General features: G+C 44.1%; 1 protein-coding gene and 1 long non-coding RNA gene across 6 annotated transcripts in view; one reads left to right on the top strand and one right to left on the bottom strand.

The window, feature by feature from the left end:
* Positions 1–20,735, bottom strand: part of PRKACA (protein kinase cAMP-activated catalytic subunit alpha) — a 59,782-nt gene that overhangs the window by 24,210 nt on the left and 14,837 nt on the right. Inside the window, exon 1 of one of the 5 annotated variants that reach the window (XM_081898454.1) lies at positions 12,657–12,904. The exons of 3 other annotated variants lie outside the window; for them this stretch is intronic. In XM_081898454.1, the coding sequence (XP_081754580.1) occupies positions 12,657–12,846 (190 nt within the window). In that variant the 5' untranslated portion in view covers positions 12,847–12,904. Of the gene's footprint in view, positions 1–2,879; positions 3,021–12,656; positions 12,905–20,735 lie in introns of those variants that run through there. One more of the 5 variants, XM_081898457.1, reaches the window with a different exon arrangement.
* On the top strand, positions 3,308–8,082 carry LOC309362733. Its single transcript, XR_014165099.1, has 3 exons — positions 3,308–3,428; positions 4,882–5,313; positions 7,724–8,082. It is a non-coding gene; the product is annotated as an uncharacterized lncRNA (long non-coding RNA).

Genomic DNA, 20,735 nt, shown 5'->3' with positions numbered 1-20,735 from the left:
AAGTCCAAGAACAGCTGGAGGGCCCCAGGTTCCCCACCCCTGCTTTACATGCAGAAGGCTCCAGGCTCAATCTCTAGTATCTCCAAGTAGGTTGAGAAAGACCTGTCTGAAATCCTGGAAAGGTGCTCCCAGTCAGTATAGACTAGAGATGGGAACCTGTGGCCATCCATGTTGTTGGGCTACAACTCTCATCATCCCTGGTCATTGGTCATGCCAGCTGGGACTGATGGAAGATGGAGTCCAACATCTAGAGGGCCAGAGGGACTCCATCCCTAAATTAGATTGAGCAATTGTCTGCTTTGGTGGAAGGTAGCTTCCTGTGTTCCTGACACACATACACTAGCCTCCCCTTAGGAACTTCTGGTTGGGCCCAGATAAAAATCCCCATCTTCCAGAAGTTAAACTTCAATTGGAAGGGGTAGGACCTTTCCAGCAGGTTTGGAATGAGTTCCCAGAAGAAGTGTGGCAATGATTTTCACGGTTACATTTTAGAAATGCAAGGAAAACATCTTTTTGCTTTTTGGGAAGCAGTCTGCGTGGGATTCTTATTTGTACTGATCTGCTGCATCTGAACATTGCCACCTCAATGTTCCTCATTTAATGTTTTACTGGTTTTGTTTCACCACTTTATCACTCTGGGTCTTTTCAGCATTAATTTAGATATGAAATTAGAATTTAATCTCGCTCCTGCACTGCTAGCAACTGGAGACGGAAACCAATATATTCTCCAACACAAGGGGCCTCCTTCCTCACAAGGTTTCCAAAACAACAACGAAAAAGCATCATCATTTGGCTAACAAGTCTCTTGAGGGGCAAGCGTTGGCTTTGGTGCGCAACTTGTATGTTATCTCAGAGGGATCTTAAACATCCTAAGAGCCTTGGCCATAGGCAAGCACAGGCCAGCCAGATGTTATCAAACACTGCCTTGCATTCTCCTGTCTTTTTCAGTGGCTATACAGGAACAGACGCCATTGTAATCTCTCTAGTATAGAAAGCCAGTCAGCAAAAGATGGGATACAGACTAGCAGATTTAGGGCAGATCCATGAAATACCCTTGAAGCACAACCAACACACAGTTAAAGCACATAACTTCCTCCGAGGAATCCTGGAATATGTAGTTGAAGGTACTGGGGGGGGGGAGAGAAATAGAGTTCCCAGGATTCTTTTGGGAAAGTCATGTGCTCTAAATGTGCGTTGGGATGTATGGTGTGCATGTGCCCTTAATTTCTAGGCTAGGTAATCTGGTTCTATAACCTCATGCCCTCAACCCTTCTAAGAAATATCCAATGACCACTAAACCAATGCCTGCAATTGGAATCAACCATGGGACAGATTTATGCAAATTTCATTTTGCTTGTGATACTCTTGAGGATGTGAAATATTTATTTTTTTATTTCTTATTACATTTATATCTTGCTCTTCTTCCAAGGAGCTCAGGGCACCATATGCAATTCTATTATCCCCCTTCCTCCAATTATACTAACCTAAGTTGTGAGCAGATTAGGCCAAGAGTCACTGATGCAAGGGCACCCAGTGGGTTTCATAGCTGAGTAGGGATTAGAACCCAGGGTCTGCCCAGTCAAAGTTCAATACAGTAACACTACATCACAATGACTCTATTTTTTATTGGGGGCTGAAAGAGGAAGTCTCATGACATCTCAGCTCAGCCATGCCATCTGTGAACATGGTCCTAATAAGTGACAGGACAGTGTTTCTGAGAAAAAGCATGGTGCAGTTTATTCACCAATAGGCTGCCCCTCACCCTATAACTGAGACTGTAGTGACCAGGTCAGAAGGTGTAACAACAGATATTAATAGGGGGAGAAAGAAAGGCCTCTAGAGAAGACCAGTGGTCAAAGTGAGCAGGCATAGGTTTCCAGGGGAAAATGTTTTCACCTGCCATTTGTCACTGAAAGCCAAATTAGATGTAACACTTAAATGCACCATTAGGAAGCCAGTCAGTTAAAAAAAAATATAGAGGGAAGTTTAACCTTTTCCTCCTACCACACAAATGATGAGCCTTCTTCACCCTTGCCATTCCCATGAGTTTGGAATACTGATAAAATGTTAGAATTCCAGGAAACAAGAAAATCTGCTTCATGACAGCAGGACTCATCCATATCCTTAGTGTTTAGCAGAATCTAAACAGCTATTTCTGATACTTCATCACAACCTTGAGGGCTAGACATTTTATTTAAATACAATCATGCCCAATGGACTGGGTGAAAGTTATCAGAATGTGCTTTAGATGGCTTGTCAGCAAGGAGACACTCTTGAGCATGTTGATCCTTAGATTTCTCCTAATTGACCCTCCTTACTCTTTATGATGCCAACACCTTTGATTTTTGAGGCTTTGAATCTACTACTTAGAATAAACTGGCAGATTCTTCCTTCATAAGCATTTAAAACAGCAATTAGGATGGTAATAGCAGCAAGAAAGCTCAGCTCAAACTACGACGTGCTGCAAATTCATAAAGCAAAAATGGTACCCTTAGAGAGAAAACAGCAGCTCTGAGCATCTTTTGTTCAACGCTCAAGGTTCTTTAACTGGAAATAAAAGGGGATAAATTCTGGAGTTAGTGAAAACATAATTCATCAGGAATAACTCCCCCAGGGCTAACCATTTAAATAGTTTCTACATATGTCTATGACAGTCAGAGCTGATTTGTTGTAGGGGCTGCATGTGAGTACAAACCCATCTGCTCAAAAATTTACTGTGCCACATTCAGCGTCACAGACAGATCCATGTGTGTCTTTGTCTTTAGAGCCCTTTTCTCACCATACATTCCTTGAAAGAAGCAGCTGTCTAATAAACACAGGGAGCGAGGGAGAAAGCAGACAGCAGTCCGTTCACCCACCCAGGACCCGTGGTTCCTTACCATCCATTCGGTGGCCCTCAACCCCAAGGGTCCACCTGGTGACCCGGCTGTTTCCGTAGCTGCAACCATACAGTTAAAAGGTCAAAACGGGTGGCGGGGAAGGGCTGACCCGACGGCTCATGGGGGACTTTGCCCCCGGTGGCAAAAGCAAACACGGCCCCCGCCTGGAGCTCAACTTCTCCTGGAAGCGAAAGAGAGTCCCCAGCCAGCAAAGGGCTGAGCGCAGCTCCAGGGCACGCCTGCTTCGCCTTCTCTCCCTTTCCTTCGACTGCATCAGTGTAGGCCACCGTTATAGCCAGCAGGAGTGATCTACCATAGCACCTGGAAAGGCTCCTCTGGAACACCTGCTGCTTATTCAGACACAGCAGGCTCCGCCTTGAAGATCCACCATACACGGAGCTCCTGAGATTCCAAGTGGAGCAGCGAGGCTTGAACTAGACCATGCCAACGTGGCCTCTGCCTAGAGATGAGGTCGAGTCATCGCAGATGCTGTGCAAACCATTTCCCCCCCAGTGTAACACTTCCCCGAAGTCCAGAAACAACTGTTCTGTAAGTGGGACAGCTGGTTACGAAACAATGCTGGGGGGGGGGAGAAGGGGGGCAGGGGATCACATGATGGCAATGCAAAGAGAAAGAGAGGAGGAGGTGGCGAGAAAGATACTGCCAGTCACCAAAGGCAGCTCATTCACAAGCCTATCACAAAAGGCTGCCGTAGATCCTCCCCCCATGCCCTGCAAACTGACCCAAGCCAAGACCAGCCTGCATTATTAGGCAACTTGTGTTTTTGCTTGTTTTCAAGTGGTGCCTATACATCTCTTTTCTATTCCTCAAGAGGGGCAAGGAAGCAGAGAAAGTAAAAGCCCAGGTCTCCAGCTGGTGCCGAGAGAAACCCTTTCTTTTGTTCCCTCGGAATGAAAACATTTTATCAGGCCAGCCGTAAGATTTTCATTCTGCCATTAGTGATCTCAGTTCCACCTTGAGCTCCTGCTTCACTCACCCTCATTACTTGTTAGGTTTTTACTTTGATGTGTGTGAGTGAAGTGCCATGCGGCTGCTGAAAAAGAGAGGAAGCCCCAAAGATTGAAAAGGAATCGCCTCTTAACCCAGCCACCCCAGAGCAGATCCTAAAAACAAACACCAGAACAGAAAGCAAGTTCAAGCACATGCTTGCCAAGAACCGATAGCCCTGTGTCTCTTTTCATTAATAGAAACAGGTTAACACAGGCTTAAAGTAACCTATACAAGAGCAGCTCCTAATCCAAAAGAAAATACCAAGGGATGAGAGGAGAGTGGCTTGTTTACATGGCCTGCAGGTGATGACCAGTGAGATAATAAGGCATGACAGCTACACCGCAATTGCCAATTTACTAGAAGATTAAGCATATGCAGCTATCCAGCACAGGACTCTCTCGAGGTGGTGGCCCAACAGAAGTAGCTAGAGATAAGTAGCAGGACTCACGTGGAAATACGAAGTAGAATGAAATCTACAACATAGACACACACAGATATATATTTGAGGGGATAAAAGGAGTCCTATCCAGCACAAGTACAATGAAATGCCAGAAGGCCCAAGGCTTCACATTGCTCCCTCAAGTCAGAGCTGGACTAATTTCTCAAGAGAAAAGCAGTACAGTGATTTCAGAAGGAATGACTGCTCAGTAGCTGAGCTAAAGATAACCTCCATACAGAGGATGCTCAAAGATCAGCCCAACCTTCTCAGAGCGTCTCATAAGCAAGAATGGATCAAAAGCAACCCCCCCCCCCCCGCTTTTGCTTTTCGGGCATCAGCTAGCTGAGTCTGCCTCAGAATTTTGTAATAGCCCCTGTGAAGAGCATCCAATGGTTTCTGGCAGCATATGGGAGGGAGGCTCTGTCTGAAAGTGCCAGGTTCTGAATGTGTCTGAAGGAATGATGGTCAGCAGACTCCGAGAATACTGGGAGGGAGGGAGGGAGATACCGTCAAACAACTGATGGCGTCAGTCCTTGGTTTTCTTCATTTCAGGAGCACTTCTTACTGAAGTCTGTTCAATGGGAAGGTGACTACCCAACTGGACAATTTTTAATTTATATATTTCTACTGCATCAGACCAACACTTACCTGAATCTAGAACCATGGAAGGCACCATATTAAGCCGCATGAAATGCAAATCCATCAACCTCACAAGGTATCTGAAGAAGTCTGCATGCACATGAAAGCTCATACCAAGAACAAACTTAGTTGGTCTCTAAGGTGCTACTGGACAATTTTTTTATATTTTTAATATATTTCTACCCCACTTTCAGACATGGCAAACATCCTTCCAACCTTCAGACGCACATGGAAATGTTTCACCTGTAAAATAGTGCAAAGGACTACAGTTGGAGGCAAAACTTGGAGGTATACTTCTTGATGGATCAGACTACCCTAGAAGGCCAATCACCAACAGGTTCCAAGGTGAGTAATGGTTTCCTTTAGTGCTGCAGGCACAGTTACATATTTTTTAAACCTATTTGGTCTGAAATTGTTTGAGCCCTACATGCCATCTTTTTTAGATTTTATGATCTCCAAAAAAAGGGGGGGGGAATCATGACCATGCCTACCATGTAACAAGGTAGAGTTCTGCTGTATGTGGCACCAAAGGGGCAGTGATGAAGAGATGGATGAAGGCAAGAATCTGTGCCTGAATAGGTGGCAAAGACATTTTAAAATGCTGACCCTAGTAGACATAATTCGGGCTCTACTTGAGGCAGCAAAACACCTAGGGGTGGCACAAAAGAGATTCCCAGAAGACCCCAAGAATGCCACACCAAATGATGACTTGCAATCATGGAGAACACAGGTGTTCCAGGCAGCTGCATATCTCATAACAGAACTCCCTTTCTCTAAGGGTCAGACAGTAGAAGCAATGCAAGATGTCCCCATTTGCACCATCAGTCAGAGGCAGATATTAAGGTAGGTTGACTTCCTTTCAACTTTGTTTTGGAGGTCCCATTTCCTGCCCTGATCATATTAGGAAAGAACATCAGGCTTTGATTGCTATCACAGCTTCTCCTTTCAAAACATTTCTCCAGCCAACACTTTTCAAAAAGCTAATGCTCTTTTTGAAGCCTTCAGCTGTTAAACATTCATTGCTATTCTGCTGCCCTTCCTCTTCCTATTTCAGGATCATGGACTTCAGCAGTTCATAGTTACTTTCTTTTACATAGCCAACTGTTTTCACAGACTCAAACATTTCCTTCCTATTAGTCAGATTCTGATCTAAAAATAGCATGTCCCTCATTGTTTCCTTAACTTTCTGAAGAAGAAGTTTGTTGAGAACAAGTAGGAACCCTGTTTATGTATTCCATTTAAAATATGGCAAAAGTGCTTTTGTACTTCTACTTGATATGGAATTTTTTTGCTAGTGCAGTCCAGTCCTGGGAGCAGCCAACGTGGAAGCTTACATGCTCAGTGGAGGAATCTGGAGTTTTGCTGTGGCTCTCGCTGTCTTGATTCTCTCCTCTCAGCAGCCACCAAACCCTTTCTATCATAATACTGCTCCCTTTCTCACTTAAGATTGGACACTGTTTTTTCCTCGCGAATTTCATTCTCTTGCATTTCCAAAATCTATGGCTCTTGGGCAGGTGTATCAATAAGAAACAATGACACCATTCAACACTGGCATTCAAGCTGCCAGTCCCTGGCTCACTTCCAGAATAGTCACCAGTTGGCGTTCTATGCACACAGATCCCATTCTGTGCTTGTGGGCAGTGGCAGGGGGCAGAGTCTCCACAAAGCACATTCACTGCTTTAGCACTGGCTCTGATCATCTGCTTGTATGCAGCTCATTTTTTTTTAAAAAAAAAATAGAGCCCATAGAGCACAAGTCTCTTGTTAGGGCCCTTCAATTTTTTTTTTATGCAACGAGTATGCAGTTGCAACTCATGCCATGTGCAGTTGAGATGCCTTTCTCAGAAGCTGCGCTTCTGTTCCAAGAGTTACTGCACTTTGCCAGTGATGGCACTTACTATTTATGCCTGGGAAAAGCAATTCTTCCCGTGCATAGGAGTCTTTGGTGCTATTACTACTGTGTGCAATGGGGCTGAGCAAATGCTACCAGCACCTGCCACTGGATAGGTGCAGTGTTATAAGTGACCATTCCATTCCTACCTCCCACCCAGTCCCGCTATAATATTCCTACCTTTATGGCTGAAAGATTCCTGCCATACAGTTGCTTTTAAATTATACTCCATTTTTCAAGGAAGGCCAGGGAGTAGCATATATGGTTCTCCCTGCTCCCTCAGCTTTTATCCTCCTAAGTACCCTGTAAGGTAAGTTAAGCAGGAAGAGCTAATGTCTCAGGACAACCCAATGAGCTTCATGGTTGAGCAGTGACTTGAACCTGGGTCTTGTTCCCTCCTGAGCAGCTTTCCAAGAGCTGTATTCCAGAGAGGAAGCAGGACCAGAAGCAATAAGTAGGTGGAGCGACAGATGCAGCCCTTACTACCTTTGTATAGTAGGTTGCATTCTGACCATGCAGAAGCCACATCATGCAGAAGCTGACCATGCAAAAGTACACCATCCCAACAAGGAAGTGGGATCATCACAGTTCAAGGATGCATTCCAGCCAGCAAAAGCACTTGAGGAAGGCGTGAAGCAGGGCTGGTGAGATGTGTGGACTGAGGAGGAGAGGCAAGGGGTTTGAGAGGGTGGTGGCTTCTCAAATCTAGCTAATCAATCTTTCTTCTGGCCAAGTTTTGCTACCAATGCTGCTTTGGTCACCATAAAGAATTTGTGTGTGAGAGAGGCGGGAGGTGTGGGGTAGCTTTGATGATATATTTTTATAGTAATATACTTAATTATATCCCACCCTTTTTCCTGACAGGACTCAAGGCAGTTTACAGGTTAAAAACAAGAACCACTGATACTCCTGGACATCTCATTGGCTCTTCAGACCATCTCTCTTGGTATACTTCTGGATCTGTTATCGGACATGTGATAAGAGATACCACTCTCTTCTAGTTCTTTTTCCACTTGACTGGCTGATTCCAGAAGATGTTGGAGGATCCTTCTTGTTTCTCGTGCTGTTTAACATCTAAATGGCATAGCTGAGGAAAATCATCCAGGAATTTGGAGTCAGGTGCCATCAAAATGCTGAAAACACCTAGCTATTTTGCTCCTTTTAAATCTATTCCAGTGAAGTAGTAGATGTTGTGAGCAGCTGCCTGACGGACCAATAAAACGTAGCCCAATTCAAAAAAGACAAAAGTTTTGTTGGTAGGTGGTACGATAATCAAAGAGTTTGTAATTTGCCCTTTTGCAATACTACCTCAAAGATGAGGTTCAAAGACAGGCAATGTTAAGTGCTCAAGTCCTCAACTAGGCAGGCAAAAATTACTGACAGTAGCAAATGCAGTCCAGGGAAGTTGCTTTAGGAAGTAGGTGACAAAAGTGGATGACAACAGACTGCCCCTCTATTGCTGTGCTTATAAGACCCTAAAGCAAAGCATCAAAATTACAAAATTAAGGGAAGCTCATTGGGAACATCTTCCACTAAGTTATATGTGCAGAATGAAGACATTTTAGATACTGGAGGAGGTACCTCGAGACATATTGCAAGAACAAAAAGTATCAAAGCAGAAAGGAGCGAGCGCAATTTCTGCTGAATTCTTCAGTGCCTTCAAAACAGAATTATGTAATAATTATGAGTGTACAGGTGCAGTCAGAATAATTTAACACAGCACCCAGAGAAAAAAGGTTGAGCACTCATCTCTCTTTAACTCTGAAGCCTTTATCTCAGCTACAGGTTGCTTTAATACCAGTCTGTCATGTTCTGTAAGAGGCCCACCTACAGGAGAGAGACACTGGTTTTCTACCCTTCAACCACAATGCCCCAGTGGTCTAGAAGATGAAGGACAAAGTAGCTTTGCCAGAGGCCCAGAACACAGTGACCCTAATCAATTTCCCTGGGAATAGATTGAATAGCCAGTCATGTCCCTAACACGGCTGCGCTCAATAGGAAACTGCAGCTGATTCAGGCCAAGAACCAAAATTAGCAGGCAAGCAGTGAGTCAAACAGCACCTCCCACCAGCTATTGTTTAGCGCTTGCCCATCAGCTATTGCAGAGCCGAGGGTGCCAGCCCAACTTAGGCTTCAAAGTGGCATTCTATTCCACAGTGTTATGAACTTGCCATAGCATAAGATAGGGAAGGTACAAAGGAAAGGGGGTGGGGAGAGGGAGAGAAAAAGCAGCAATGCCTTCTTGCACTGTGATTTAACGAGATAACCATTCAATGCATGTACCAATCACATTTCTCCTGCAACACTAGATGCACAATTGCCATGAGAATAATATGCAGTCCTTGTATCAACCAGTCCGCACGGAGAAGTGGGGTTGCTGCTGCTTTATGCCTTGTCTTCAAGAGAGGCGAACTAATCTTTCAAGTTGTCCTAGAGCCTAAAGCACAGTGGGAGAAATCAATATTCTTAAATCAACAGTACCAAGACCTAGGAAGCAAAGGACCAGACCACTTGAACATATTTACACTTGGGAACATAATTCATCTCACTGAATGCGTACATCACAAATCTTGCAGGAATTTCTCATAAACAGCTCTACCTAGCTGCCAACCTTTCCAAGTCTGCACTGGTTTGAACTATGCATCTGACTGTTACTGAGGGAAGGGAATCCCTGGGAATAGAGACAACATGTGTTGCCCAAATTACAAGTCCCTTTGACATCTGTTCTATATAACTGGCATGGGAAGGTTTTGGTGGGCTTTAGGAGACCTGGAGAAGTAACTGGTCCTGCTAACACTAAGCTTGCAGGAGTGATCAACATAGGAAGTCTGCCACGCTTCAGCCAGGAGTACCAATAACTCATAGTCGATCCTTGTTTAAATGAAATTGGCCAGCCAACCTAGCTCTAAGGGCGCAGATGCTTAAAGCCTAAAATTTCACTGACAGATGCACTCTATGCATCTTCCCCAGTGGGTGGATGCCAGGTGGTTGACAAGTAACATACTTGTTTATTGTTGCTTAGGCATTTAGGGTTGCCAAGCTAATATAAGCTCAAAGACAGTCACATTTAAATATGGATTTGGACAGGGCAAGGTAGGCAAGCAAATCCAGTCAACAGTTCTGGAGAAGATGACACAAATCTAGAGAACACCTTGTTTGAAAGGACATCTCTGAAAAACAGAAACAAATTTTTCAGTGCTTAGCAGGGTAGACAAAACCCACCCTGATTTAACTAGCATGCTTTCTTTATGAGGATTTAATAAACATGAAATACAGGGATCACTGAGAGATCCAGAGAAATCTAATCCTACTGCAGAGTTGCTTAATTAGTTAATTCAAATGAAACTATGCAGGAAGCTAAATAGCCACCAATCATTCATGACGTTACCCTGTATTTTTGTGCTCTAGGCCAGGGGTGGGCTGAAGATACTCTACTAACAGCTCCCCAAGGGATTTATAGTAGATTATTAAAAAACTAAGGATTAGAAATCCTTGCCAATGGCAGCAACAAAATGACCCCCTACTGTCTTACATTATACTGTTGAAATGAACTGCTCCAATTGGCTTGTCAATTTTGAAAACATCGGAGGAGATCGGAAGCACTTCACATTTCCCATGTGCTCTGATCTTGAAATAAATAAAAAAACAAAAGAAGACAGAGCTGATGGCAGATGCACATTACAGGTAATGGCCTTGCTGTGTGTTAGATTGGGTGGATTGGCTGATGCAAAGGGACCAGCCCTGCAGTGACCTTCTGGTCTTCAGGAACCCAGAGAGTTGTGCAGTGTTAGCTGGAGTTCTGATTTATTATCTGCCTGGCTAAGAAGAGGCAGGGTGTTGTGTGGTGAGCACTCTCTCTGGAGCAGGCCGAACTCTGGCAAAAGCCTGGGGTTCCTCACAAGAGGGTTCAAGGCAACTGAACATGAAAACTAATCAGCAGCTAGTGAAAATCATGTAGAATCAGCATTCATATACATTCATTACAGATTCAAAGTGCCTTGCATTCTGGCAGCAACGAATTGAGGTTTCCAAGCACTTTTGAAAGGCAGCCCCACATAAACAGTTACAGCACTGTCATCTGAAGGTCACTAGAGGAGGATGAATGACTGTGGCAAGATTCCCCTGTGTCAGGGAGGATGGTAGCTGTTGCACCTGGTGATGCCGGGAAAAGGCACCCCCTCACCACCTGCAGAAACAGGACCCAGATCAAGGAGCATTCCCAAACTAAGCACCTGCACTTTCACACTTTCCACTCATAACAGGCTGCAAAACCAATCTCATATCACATGGTCCAACTACCAACAGTACCTCTCCTGTCTGAATTATGTTTCCCCGCATTGCACCCTATCCAGTCCATCACAGATATCAGACGGCGATTCAGCCTTTCAACTATCTTACAGGAACAATGAAAATGAGAGACAGGTGGCTGTCATCTGCATACTGATGACTCCACAGCCAAAATCTACAATGACCTCTGTCAGCAGTTTCATGTAAATGTTGAACAGAATCTACATGTGTATTGTATATGCTAAATAGTTCCAAAATGTGCTGGTGGTGGTTTTGAACACTCTCCTTCATGTGCAACACACTCAGATGCAGCATGGAGGAGGTGTCAATGCCAAAAGATTAAAGGGGCCAAAGAAGAATCTGGCATCAGATGTTCTACAAGCTTCTATTTTAGACCAAGCAGCATTGCCAAAACATTGTGACTGTTTTGTTTAAACATACTTGAGGATCCATGAAAAGACTGCATTCACTCCCTTTTGCCTTAGATGAAGGAGTAATGTGTGGTCCAGACAGAACAATAGAAGACCTACCATCTATTTACAACCCATCACCCTAGAGGTAGACAACACCATGAATTAAGATACAGCCAGTGACAGAAATAGAATATGACATCACATCAAGTCAACAACAAAAGCTACAATCCTGACTGGTAGTGGCAGCAAAGAGGAAAAAGCAACAATCATCAGCCCATGACTTTCACTCACAACTCTGTCAACCTCAGACTGAAATTCCCTATGTCAACAACTCTGACCACACATTTTAACCAAAACAGCTAAAGTGACAACATCAGTTGGAGAGGCCGCAGGAAAAACTGTCAAAATGGGAAGAAAGTTTTGAAACACACACAGGCAAAGAGAATTTGCTTCTTAATAATGACCTTTGCCAACAACTTCCCAAAAAGTTGCAATTCTTCCCCCAAAATGTGGGAGAACATCCAGGAACGCTCCAGCTATCCTTTCTCTAGGTCAGGGATGGGGAACTTGTGCCCCGCCAATGTTACTAGACTACAACTCACATCATCCCTTCCTATTGGCTATTTGGGCCAGGGTTGATAGAAGCAGAAGCCCAACGACTTTGGGAGAGCTACAGGCTCCCCACCTCTACTCTGTGCAATAGACACTTGCAGAGTTAGAGCTTGTAAAGATGATAACAAATAGTAAGAAGTTGCAGTGGGCTTTTGAGAACCGATGGGGCTTCTCTAAGGCCAAAATCAAAGCCACACACCAAGCAGCTGTGGCCTCATTAAAGTTGAGCACCCTAAACTTTAGCTTAGCCTGAGGAAAGAGGTAGTCAACAGTCATAGCCAGAATGGCTGTCAGAGCTAAGGCTATAGCCACTTGCGGGCTTCTCTGAAAAATATCAGAGCCCTATTTCAGATTCCAGTTACACACTTAACCACAAGCATACGCATGCACCAAGAGGCACAGAGCAGCAGCAGTTCTGGAGCAGAGCCTCGGGGGAACCCACCGATTCTGGCACCCCTGGAAACCGTGCTCCCTTGTCAACTCACTCTGCTCATTCCAGGCTGCCGTGTGCTCAGATTCATAGGCTGCCTCCCCAACGTTCGGTGCCCCAGCATCACTCCGTGGCCCCCAGTAAAAGATCCGCCCTGCCAGACTCTCCAGTTTCTGTAGCGCCGACATCTTACACCCTTTGTCCTTGCTGGAGTTTTGAGAGTTCACCTCAGCTCCATGGCTCATGTTTCTCTTTTATTTTATCACCGGTTCTTTTCCTCTGCCCCAGCTCTGCTCTCGGAGCAAACACAGCCAAGCAGCTCAATCAGGATCCAGGAGGGCACTCTTTTCAGTCATTGCTATTTGCCAACAGGTAGAGGCAGCGGCACTGCTTTTCCTGTCCCGCCACAGGAAGAGAGGGGTAAAGGCAGCAACTGGAGAACAGACACAGTCCCAGATTCAGCAGAGCTCTTAACATTCCCCTCCAACTGATTCACACAGGCATTTGGCTTGAGCTGACTGCTCTCGACTTCCATCAAACCCACTTCCCTGGACCATAGCATTCATGTCAGTTCAGCAACAAGTCTGGGGCAGCCATCCATATCAGGTTTTCCCAAGCCCCCACGCTAAGGCTCAGAAAAGCTCCAAGACAGTTCATTCCATATTCTCTCTGTTTAGAAAGAAATACAGGGAGCCTGGTCACTTACACAGCTGATCAGAGGGTGAACAGCAGGCAGATTTGATTAATACAGAGGGAGGAAGGCCTGCCAGATCAGCAGTAGCAAGGACTATGCAATGAGGCTTAAAATAGCTCACAAATTCTCCGAATCTCTTTTGCCCTCAGGGCTGAAGGTAGGGCAAATAAGGAAATTGTCAGGTAGGGAAGCCCTATTATCTTCCAAAATGAAGTGATTCTTTAACAGAAAGAAGAAACAATTCAAGGAGAGAGGGAGACTGAGATAGAATCATAGAATTGTAGAGTTGGAAGGAACCAAGATGTTCAGATAACTTGATGAAACTAGAGCACGCCAAAGCAAACCTCTGATGCTGTAGCTGGAATAAGACAAGGTGTGGCCGTCCAAAACTCAAAGTAGGAGCTTATTCAAGCCCATATCCCCTTGGATGCTGCATGTTCTGGAGATAGAAATCACTCTTTCTAAACACTAATACAACATTCCAAGGGTGAACATTCATTTGCAGAATAGCAGTCCTCATAACTTCTGGATTCTATTGCTAAGCAGCCCCCAAAAGCTCATATTCTCTGAATGAAGCAAAAGATTACTGCACAGTCCAGAGTGTGTGGATAAACATGGGAAGAGAAACCAGAAATCTTGCTTCTAAAGCTTTGTCCTTCTCTCAAGGTTAAGAAGCCTTTCTTAGGCAAGGCCATCCAGAACAGAGAAGAATGGAGGTAAGGAAAAGGAAAGAAGAAAAAATACAGGGCGACGTCTCTTCCTCATAGGACTGCTTGCCAAAGAGCTCTAAAAATATTAGATGTCACAGTGGACCTCCAAAGAACAACCAAGTCATAAGGGACAGGAAGGAGTTATTGTTTTAGCCCCCCAAAGCTACGCAGGACGTAAGTGACCAACCGGCCAACCAAGTGCATCCACAGAAAAAGCTGGGTCCAAAACTGGAAGCTGAATTCGGAGTCGCCTTCCCACATACTCTGAGGACTACGGGGTTCAGTTTCCATATCGCTATTTCCAGACGACAGCCTTGTTCTCTACGCCTTCAGCACAGATCCAGACTCAGGCTGCATAGTTCATTCTGCCTGTGCTGCAACACTCCATCGTCCCTCAAAGCAGAGCTGGCTCTTGATTCAGAGACTGTCTGCAGGGCAAGCAGAGTGGCAGGGTAGCTTGCGGTATTGTTTCAGGAAAAGCCCCAAAGGAACAGCCTTGAAGTGGGAAGAAGAAGAGAAGAGGCTGGGCATGGTGCCAGCTTTGTACAAAGTCCTTAAAGGAACAGGCTACCAACTTTGCATCTTCTGCACTAATGTTCAGCAAAACATGCACACAAAGGTTGTCCAGAAGGAAACTGCCCTCCACCATTGTCCATTCTCTTTGCTGAAACTGCTGAGATGCACCAGCTTAAGGAGTGAAACTCTGAACTATTAACGAAGAATGCAAAGAGGATCCCTTTGCTGCTCTGCATTTTATAAAGTTCAGAAAGCCTCTCTGCAGGCCAACACTTTATCATCATTCAGATCACAAAGCAAGAACATAGTCACTTCCTCTGAGATCAGTCAGATTTGACTACTGCCAAAGAGAGCTTACTGAACTAGGTAGACTAATGATGCACCCAGGAAGAACAACTTCTCACATGGCTGGAAAATGCTTCAAACAGAGGATTAAGCATGCCATTTCTGGAAATCCAAACAATTATTCTAGACCCGACTTACAGAAAAGACAAAAGTTCACAACAGCTACTGTTCATACTGCAAATCCATTGGGTGCATGTTAACGCATCTCTAGCAGAAAAACAAAGGAAATAATGAGACTCTTCTTCACGGTACAATAATTCAGATGAATCAATCCAGATCAAATACATGAATGTGATATGTAGCAGAAGTGGAGCAAACAATTTCCTTCCTAGATTGACTTGTAGGCAGTAGTAGAAACCAAGTATTTAGAGCAGGGTAGACCTACTAACTGCAGATAAGTTGCAAGGTTTCCAAGCTCTCAAGAAGTTAGAAATCTTAATTTGTGGCATTAAAAAACAAACAGGTTCTCACCTTTGAAGACACAGAAAGGGTTAAACATTGTGCAGGTGAGGCTTCATTAGATCAGGTGATTATTTTTTTTGTCATCCCAGGAGGCAAATCTCTGACGGGTTCAGCACAAAAGCTTAAAATATTTTTTAATGAGCATGCTGGAATAAATGCAACCAGCCACAGCAGCAGAAAGCAATGGTTGTGTAAGACATGGAATGGCACACCAAGAGGACAGGTGGAGGAGTCCTTGAGGTGCTCTGCCCTCCTCAGCAATTTCCATGCCTCTGACTTAGCAGGGTTACCCTTCAACACTACAAGCAGATATGCAACCAGATGAAGAAGACCTACTGTATTTTTCCATGTATAAGACTAGGTTTCCCCCCCTAAAAATAATGTCAAAAATTAGGGGCATCTTATACTGTACACGGCTACATCTCCCCCATTTTCTTAAATCTGAGTCCCCCAAAATAGGGGCCGTCTTATACATGGGGGTGTCTTATAGACGGAAAATACAGTAACTGGAAAGGCTAAGTGAATGGACAGTTTGGGATGACAGCAAGTGGTCTGTACAAGTAAATTCTGTGCCCATAATACCTTTACCATAATACTGCTACATCAAAGTTCTCATCAGTTTTTGCCACATACAATTGTGCGAAGGGGAGAAAGGTGCTGTATCCTACCTCCAGGATCAGAGGTGGCACACCTCTGTATACCAGTTGCTGGAGTGCACATACCCTACCTCCTCCCAATATCTGGTATCTGGTTGGCCATGGTGGGAAACAAGATGCTAAATCATATCAGCTTTTGATTGGATCCAGCAGGGCTCTTCTTATATCATTAACTACTTGGAGGTCAACCCCTGCCCCCCCCCAATTTGGCAGAACTATTGTAGTGTAATATAAACTGCCAACTAAAGGACAATTAATGCCTTCTTAATTACACACATTTTGAAGCCCAAAGAGAACATTTAGATGCTGGTACAGATAGATGTGGGACGCAGGTGGCGCTGTGGGTTAAAGCCTCAGCGCCTAGGACTTGCCGATCGAAAGGTCGGGGGTTCGAATCCCTGCGGCGGGGTGCGCTCCCGCTGCTCGGTCCCAGCGCCTGCCAACCTAGCAGTTCGAAAGCACCTCTGGGTGCAAGTAGATAAATAGGGACCGCTTACCAGCGGGAAGGTAAACGGCGTTTCCGTGTGCGGCTCTGGCTCGCCAGAGCAGCGATGTCACGCTGGCCACGTGACCCGGAAGTGTCTCCGGACAGCGCTGGCCCCTGGCCTCTTGAGTGAGATGGGCGCACAACCCCAGAGTCTGTCAAGACTGGCCCGTACGGGCAGGGGTACCTTTACCTTTACCTTTACAGATAGATGTGCCATTAAAATTAGGGCCGTACAAGATGCCTTTCACACAGTTAGCAATTGCATTAATGGCCTTTTTAAAAAAGGAACTTAGTAGGCACAGGGATTCAGTATGAATTGGCAGGAGAACAGGGAGCTTTAACCTCTTACTGCTGCTGCAATCCTTATCTGGATTGGCAGTTCCACACCTGCCATTTGCAGTGGAAGAAAAGCTTCTAGATTACACATGGACAAGTCTTCAGTTGCTCAGAGGTGGCCACTGGCAAGCAAAATTCAGGATACGACTTCATAGACTCTGAGCATGGGGTCAACTTGTCCTGGGGCAATGCACCTTGGGAACAAGCAAAATCATACTGTGCTACCATCAGCTTTGTTTCTTAGAAATGGAACACGTCTTTCTTTTGAAGTCTGAATATATCACCTCATCACTGTATATATTTCAAATGTACCAAATTGATAGGTAATGGAACCAATTTTCTCATTATTTAAACTCAATACCATAATGTACTTAGTGGCATCCTCTTCCAACTGCACCTACTGGACTGTCACAACACTCTTTAGAACTGGATCTCAGAACTTGCGAGTGAGATGCAGAAGCCCCCCCCCCCTTTTCAGAAAGGAAAGTGAATATTTGGGACTTGAGGATATTTCAGACTTTTCTTTCTTGGCACACTCTGCCAGCAGATTCTTTTGACAGAGCTCTTTCTGTTCTTTGCTACCTTACAATGAACCCAATTTCGTATGTCAGATATTGGGAGTGTATAATCGGTTAAGCTGACTCCCTGGGAACTTGGGTCACCCTAATTGGCTGAAAGAATCATCTGGTACGATACGACTCCCTGCCATTCCAAGCAGCCTGGAATACTTCACTAAGAATGAAAGTGGTTAGAAACATGAAGCTCCAACACAGAAGCTACAGACGAAATACTGAGGAATGCTTCTCAGTTAAAACACGCCAGGCAATATTATTTAATTTGACATATTTAACACTGCCTCTTAACCAGAATGATTCATAAGAGGGCTCACAATGTGCAAGTCATGCATTAAAGCCACAGTAAAGAGCAACAGGCAGCAAATAAAAATCAGATAATAACCTGAATCTGAATTAGTTAAAACAAAGATGGATGGGGAAGCTGAATCTTTTAATTTCTGCTAACAGGCTGTGGTTAACTACTGGCCATTCCTTTCCCTACATTTCAGTAATTGCTGGTGGTGTAAACTGATGTAAATCAATTAGGTAGCACTGACCACCTGAATTTTTGATGTGGGAGTTGTACCACTCACCAGATAGAGTGAGATATGCAACAATTAGTGCTTTTAGAGGGCGGGCTTCTGCACATTTGTCATTATTTATAAAACACTAGTAGATGGAGTCCTCCATTAATTGGCAAGCACAAAATATAAGTGGTTACCAATGGAGGTTGCAGAAATGGCAAGAGCAGAAACATACTTAACTAAAATATGAAAGTCAGCTATGTCCCTTTAGTTCATTATCCATTCCCAGCACTTTAACAAGTTTGCTGCCGAGAGCCACAGTTTTCACCATAAAATCCTCCAGTTATATTTGCCTGCATAGTTCCTGTCATATATATTTTCATAAACAAGTCTTAAATCACACCTGAAAACTTTAATGAGAGAAAGGAAGAATTGGTGAATAGTCTTTGTTTTTAAAACAAATGCAATAAAGCATTGCAATAATGTTTTAAAAATGGCTTCTGAATTCAAAATTCCAAACCACTACCAAATAATGAGTTATGATCATTGTTTAGAAACTACTGGCAGAGTCTTATCCTGATGTTTGCAACATCAGCATATCAATGTTTAGAATGAGACATCATGAGATATACCATCAAGCCAAAGAGCAACACTTTAGAATTGGAGCACCACACTTACAGAGTTCCATACCCGCTAATGTAACATGATATCAGGGTTTGCATAGTTAATGCAAGCTTGCCAGTAAGCCCACGCTACTCAGGAAAGCTAGGGCTTTGTCTGTGTGAAGTCTCCAAACAGCCTTTTTTTTAATATATAAATGTCAGAATTTTAATTCCCTCCCCTCCTCCGTTTGCTGACAGCAATGTAATCAAGAGGTATTCTGTGAAAAATAAGGGCCTCTAAGACTCATCCAACACAAGGTACAGAACAATATTGAGCTACAACTATCCTGATAGGAGATCACAAAGGGTGGTGATCCCATTACACAGCTTCCCCACAAAAAAAGGCAAAACTTCACAGCAACATCCTTTTTTTTTCTTCCACAAGTCTGAACCCCACAATGAGGATATCACACATTCTCATGCACGTTTTCCACAGTCAGGCTGGACAAGTTGATTTCATTCTCAATACAGCTGGCAGGTATAAAGCATAAAATAGTAGTATTGTCAACCGGCAGCTAAATTCACCAATGCTGTCCATCCTTCTGACTGTCCCCTGTTCCAAAATGCTGAACCCAGCATACCAGTCTAAAGCAAGGGTGAGGGACTACAACTCCTATGTTAGCCAACCACTGGTCATGCTGACTGCAGCAGATGGGAATCCAACAAAAGCTGGTAGACCAGAAATCAACTTGACCTAAACACTTCGTGTAAAAAAACAGTATGGCTCTGTGCAATATGGTGACCTCTACACAATAAGTACAAGTCAGAATAAGCTGCACCTTAGGAACTCACACATCTACATGTAATGGGGCCTGGATATATATTGTTTTCACAATGTGTATACACACACATATGTCCCCCCCCACACACACACTTCCTATAGATAGTGCTTTAGATATGAAGAAGAGCAAGAAAAGACATGGCCATTATGTTTGCTGGCTGATCAGCTGAAATCCATTCCTCTCTCAAAGTGGCTCCTTACTCTGTGAACAGGATTGCAAAGGAGAGAATGAAGATACCAATATAGCTCTTGCAACAATCAGTTGGGATTTGAAAGTGATCCTTCTTTGCAGCCTCAACCTTACATGGCTTTGTAAAGTTTATCTAGATGTAAACTGGAAGATTTATCTACATGTTAAGGATTTCTCATTGCATCAAGCAGGCTTACTTCCAAAGTACACATTGTTAGGATCTGACTGTTTGCAATATTTTAGCACCTCGCTACACATAATGCATTGCTAATGAGTGTTCCACTTTCTGAAACCTTATTCCCTTATATGTACTTCACACCCTCTCTCACCATATACCGTAGCTCTAAAGCCACAGGTTTGCTCTCAAGAGGCACATGTATGTGCTAAGAGCTTTGCAAAAGGAGATCTCCGACAACATGACTATTTTCTGGCAGAGTAACACATATTACAACTCCAACATTAACACTTCCACACATTCTAGCACACTGAGGCAACTTCTGAGATCACCTGCGTCTCTTATGCTCGTGTCTTTTGTGATTAATGCAGAAACAGATAATCTTATCTGCAAAAGGTATCATCAACCATTTTCTCTTTTCCAAACCAAGTAATAACTGAACAAAGAGCACAGAGCACAAACGGCACACTTTGCCAACAATTACAAGTGACATACACACCCCATGGTTTTTCTCATTAATTGGTAACAAGAGATGCTCGAATCATACATTCTGAAACTGGCAAACCAATCAGCATTATACCGTCTTTAGAAACCATGTGCAACACCCCCCTCTGGTGGCTGGACCACAGGGAATGGTGCTGGGCCACATCTCTCTCTCAAAACTCTTTTCTGTGGCCAAGTGTCCCTTGAACTTTTCCATTCATCTGAAGTACTTTGCAGATGGTGGATCAGATCACGAACTGGAAGCAGCACAGTTGGAATTAAGTAATGCGTCTCAACCTGTTACCTCTCAACCTATGTTAAAAAGAATAAAGAGTAAGCACTGAAGGGTGCATAAAGCCTTCCACTCAGCACTCTATTCATACGTTGGCTGTTGGAAGCTGAATGCACACCAAGCCAAGCAATACAGCTGCATCACAAGGTACCCATTCATTTGAAGTGAACCCCGGTGAGTCTGCTTCTGAAAGCAAACAAGTACATCACATGGAAAGTTACATGAGTGGGTCACATATACTCTACTGCAGTTAAGCCTGTAAAAGCA

Source organism: Podarcis melisellensis, assembly GCF_964234715.1.
Source record: "Podarcis melisellensis genome assembly, chromosome: 2".
Classification (NCBI taxonomy): Eukaryota; Metazoa; Chordata; class Lepidosauria; order Squamata; family Lacertidae; genus Podarcis; species Podarcis melisellensis.
Note: the sequence above shows the minus strand (reverse complement) of the source record. Positions and strands in the feature narration are given on the sequence as shown.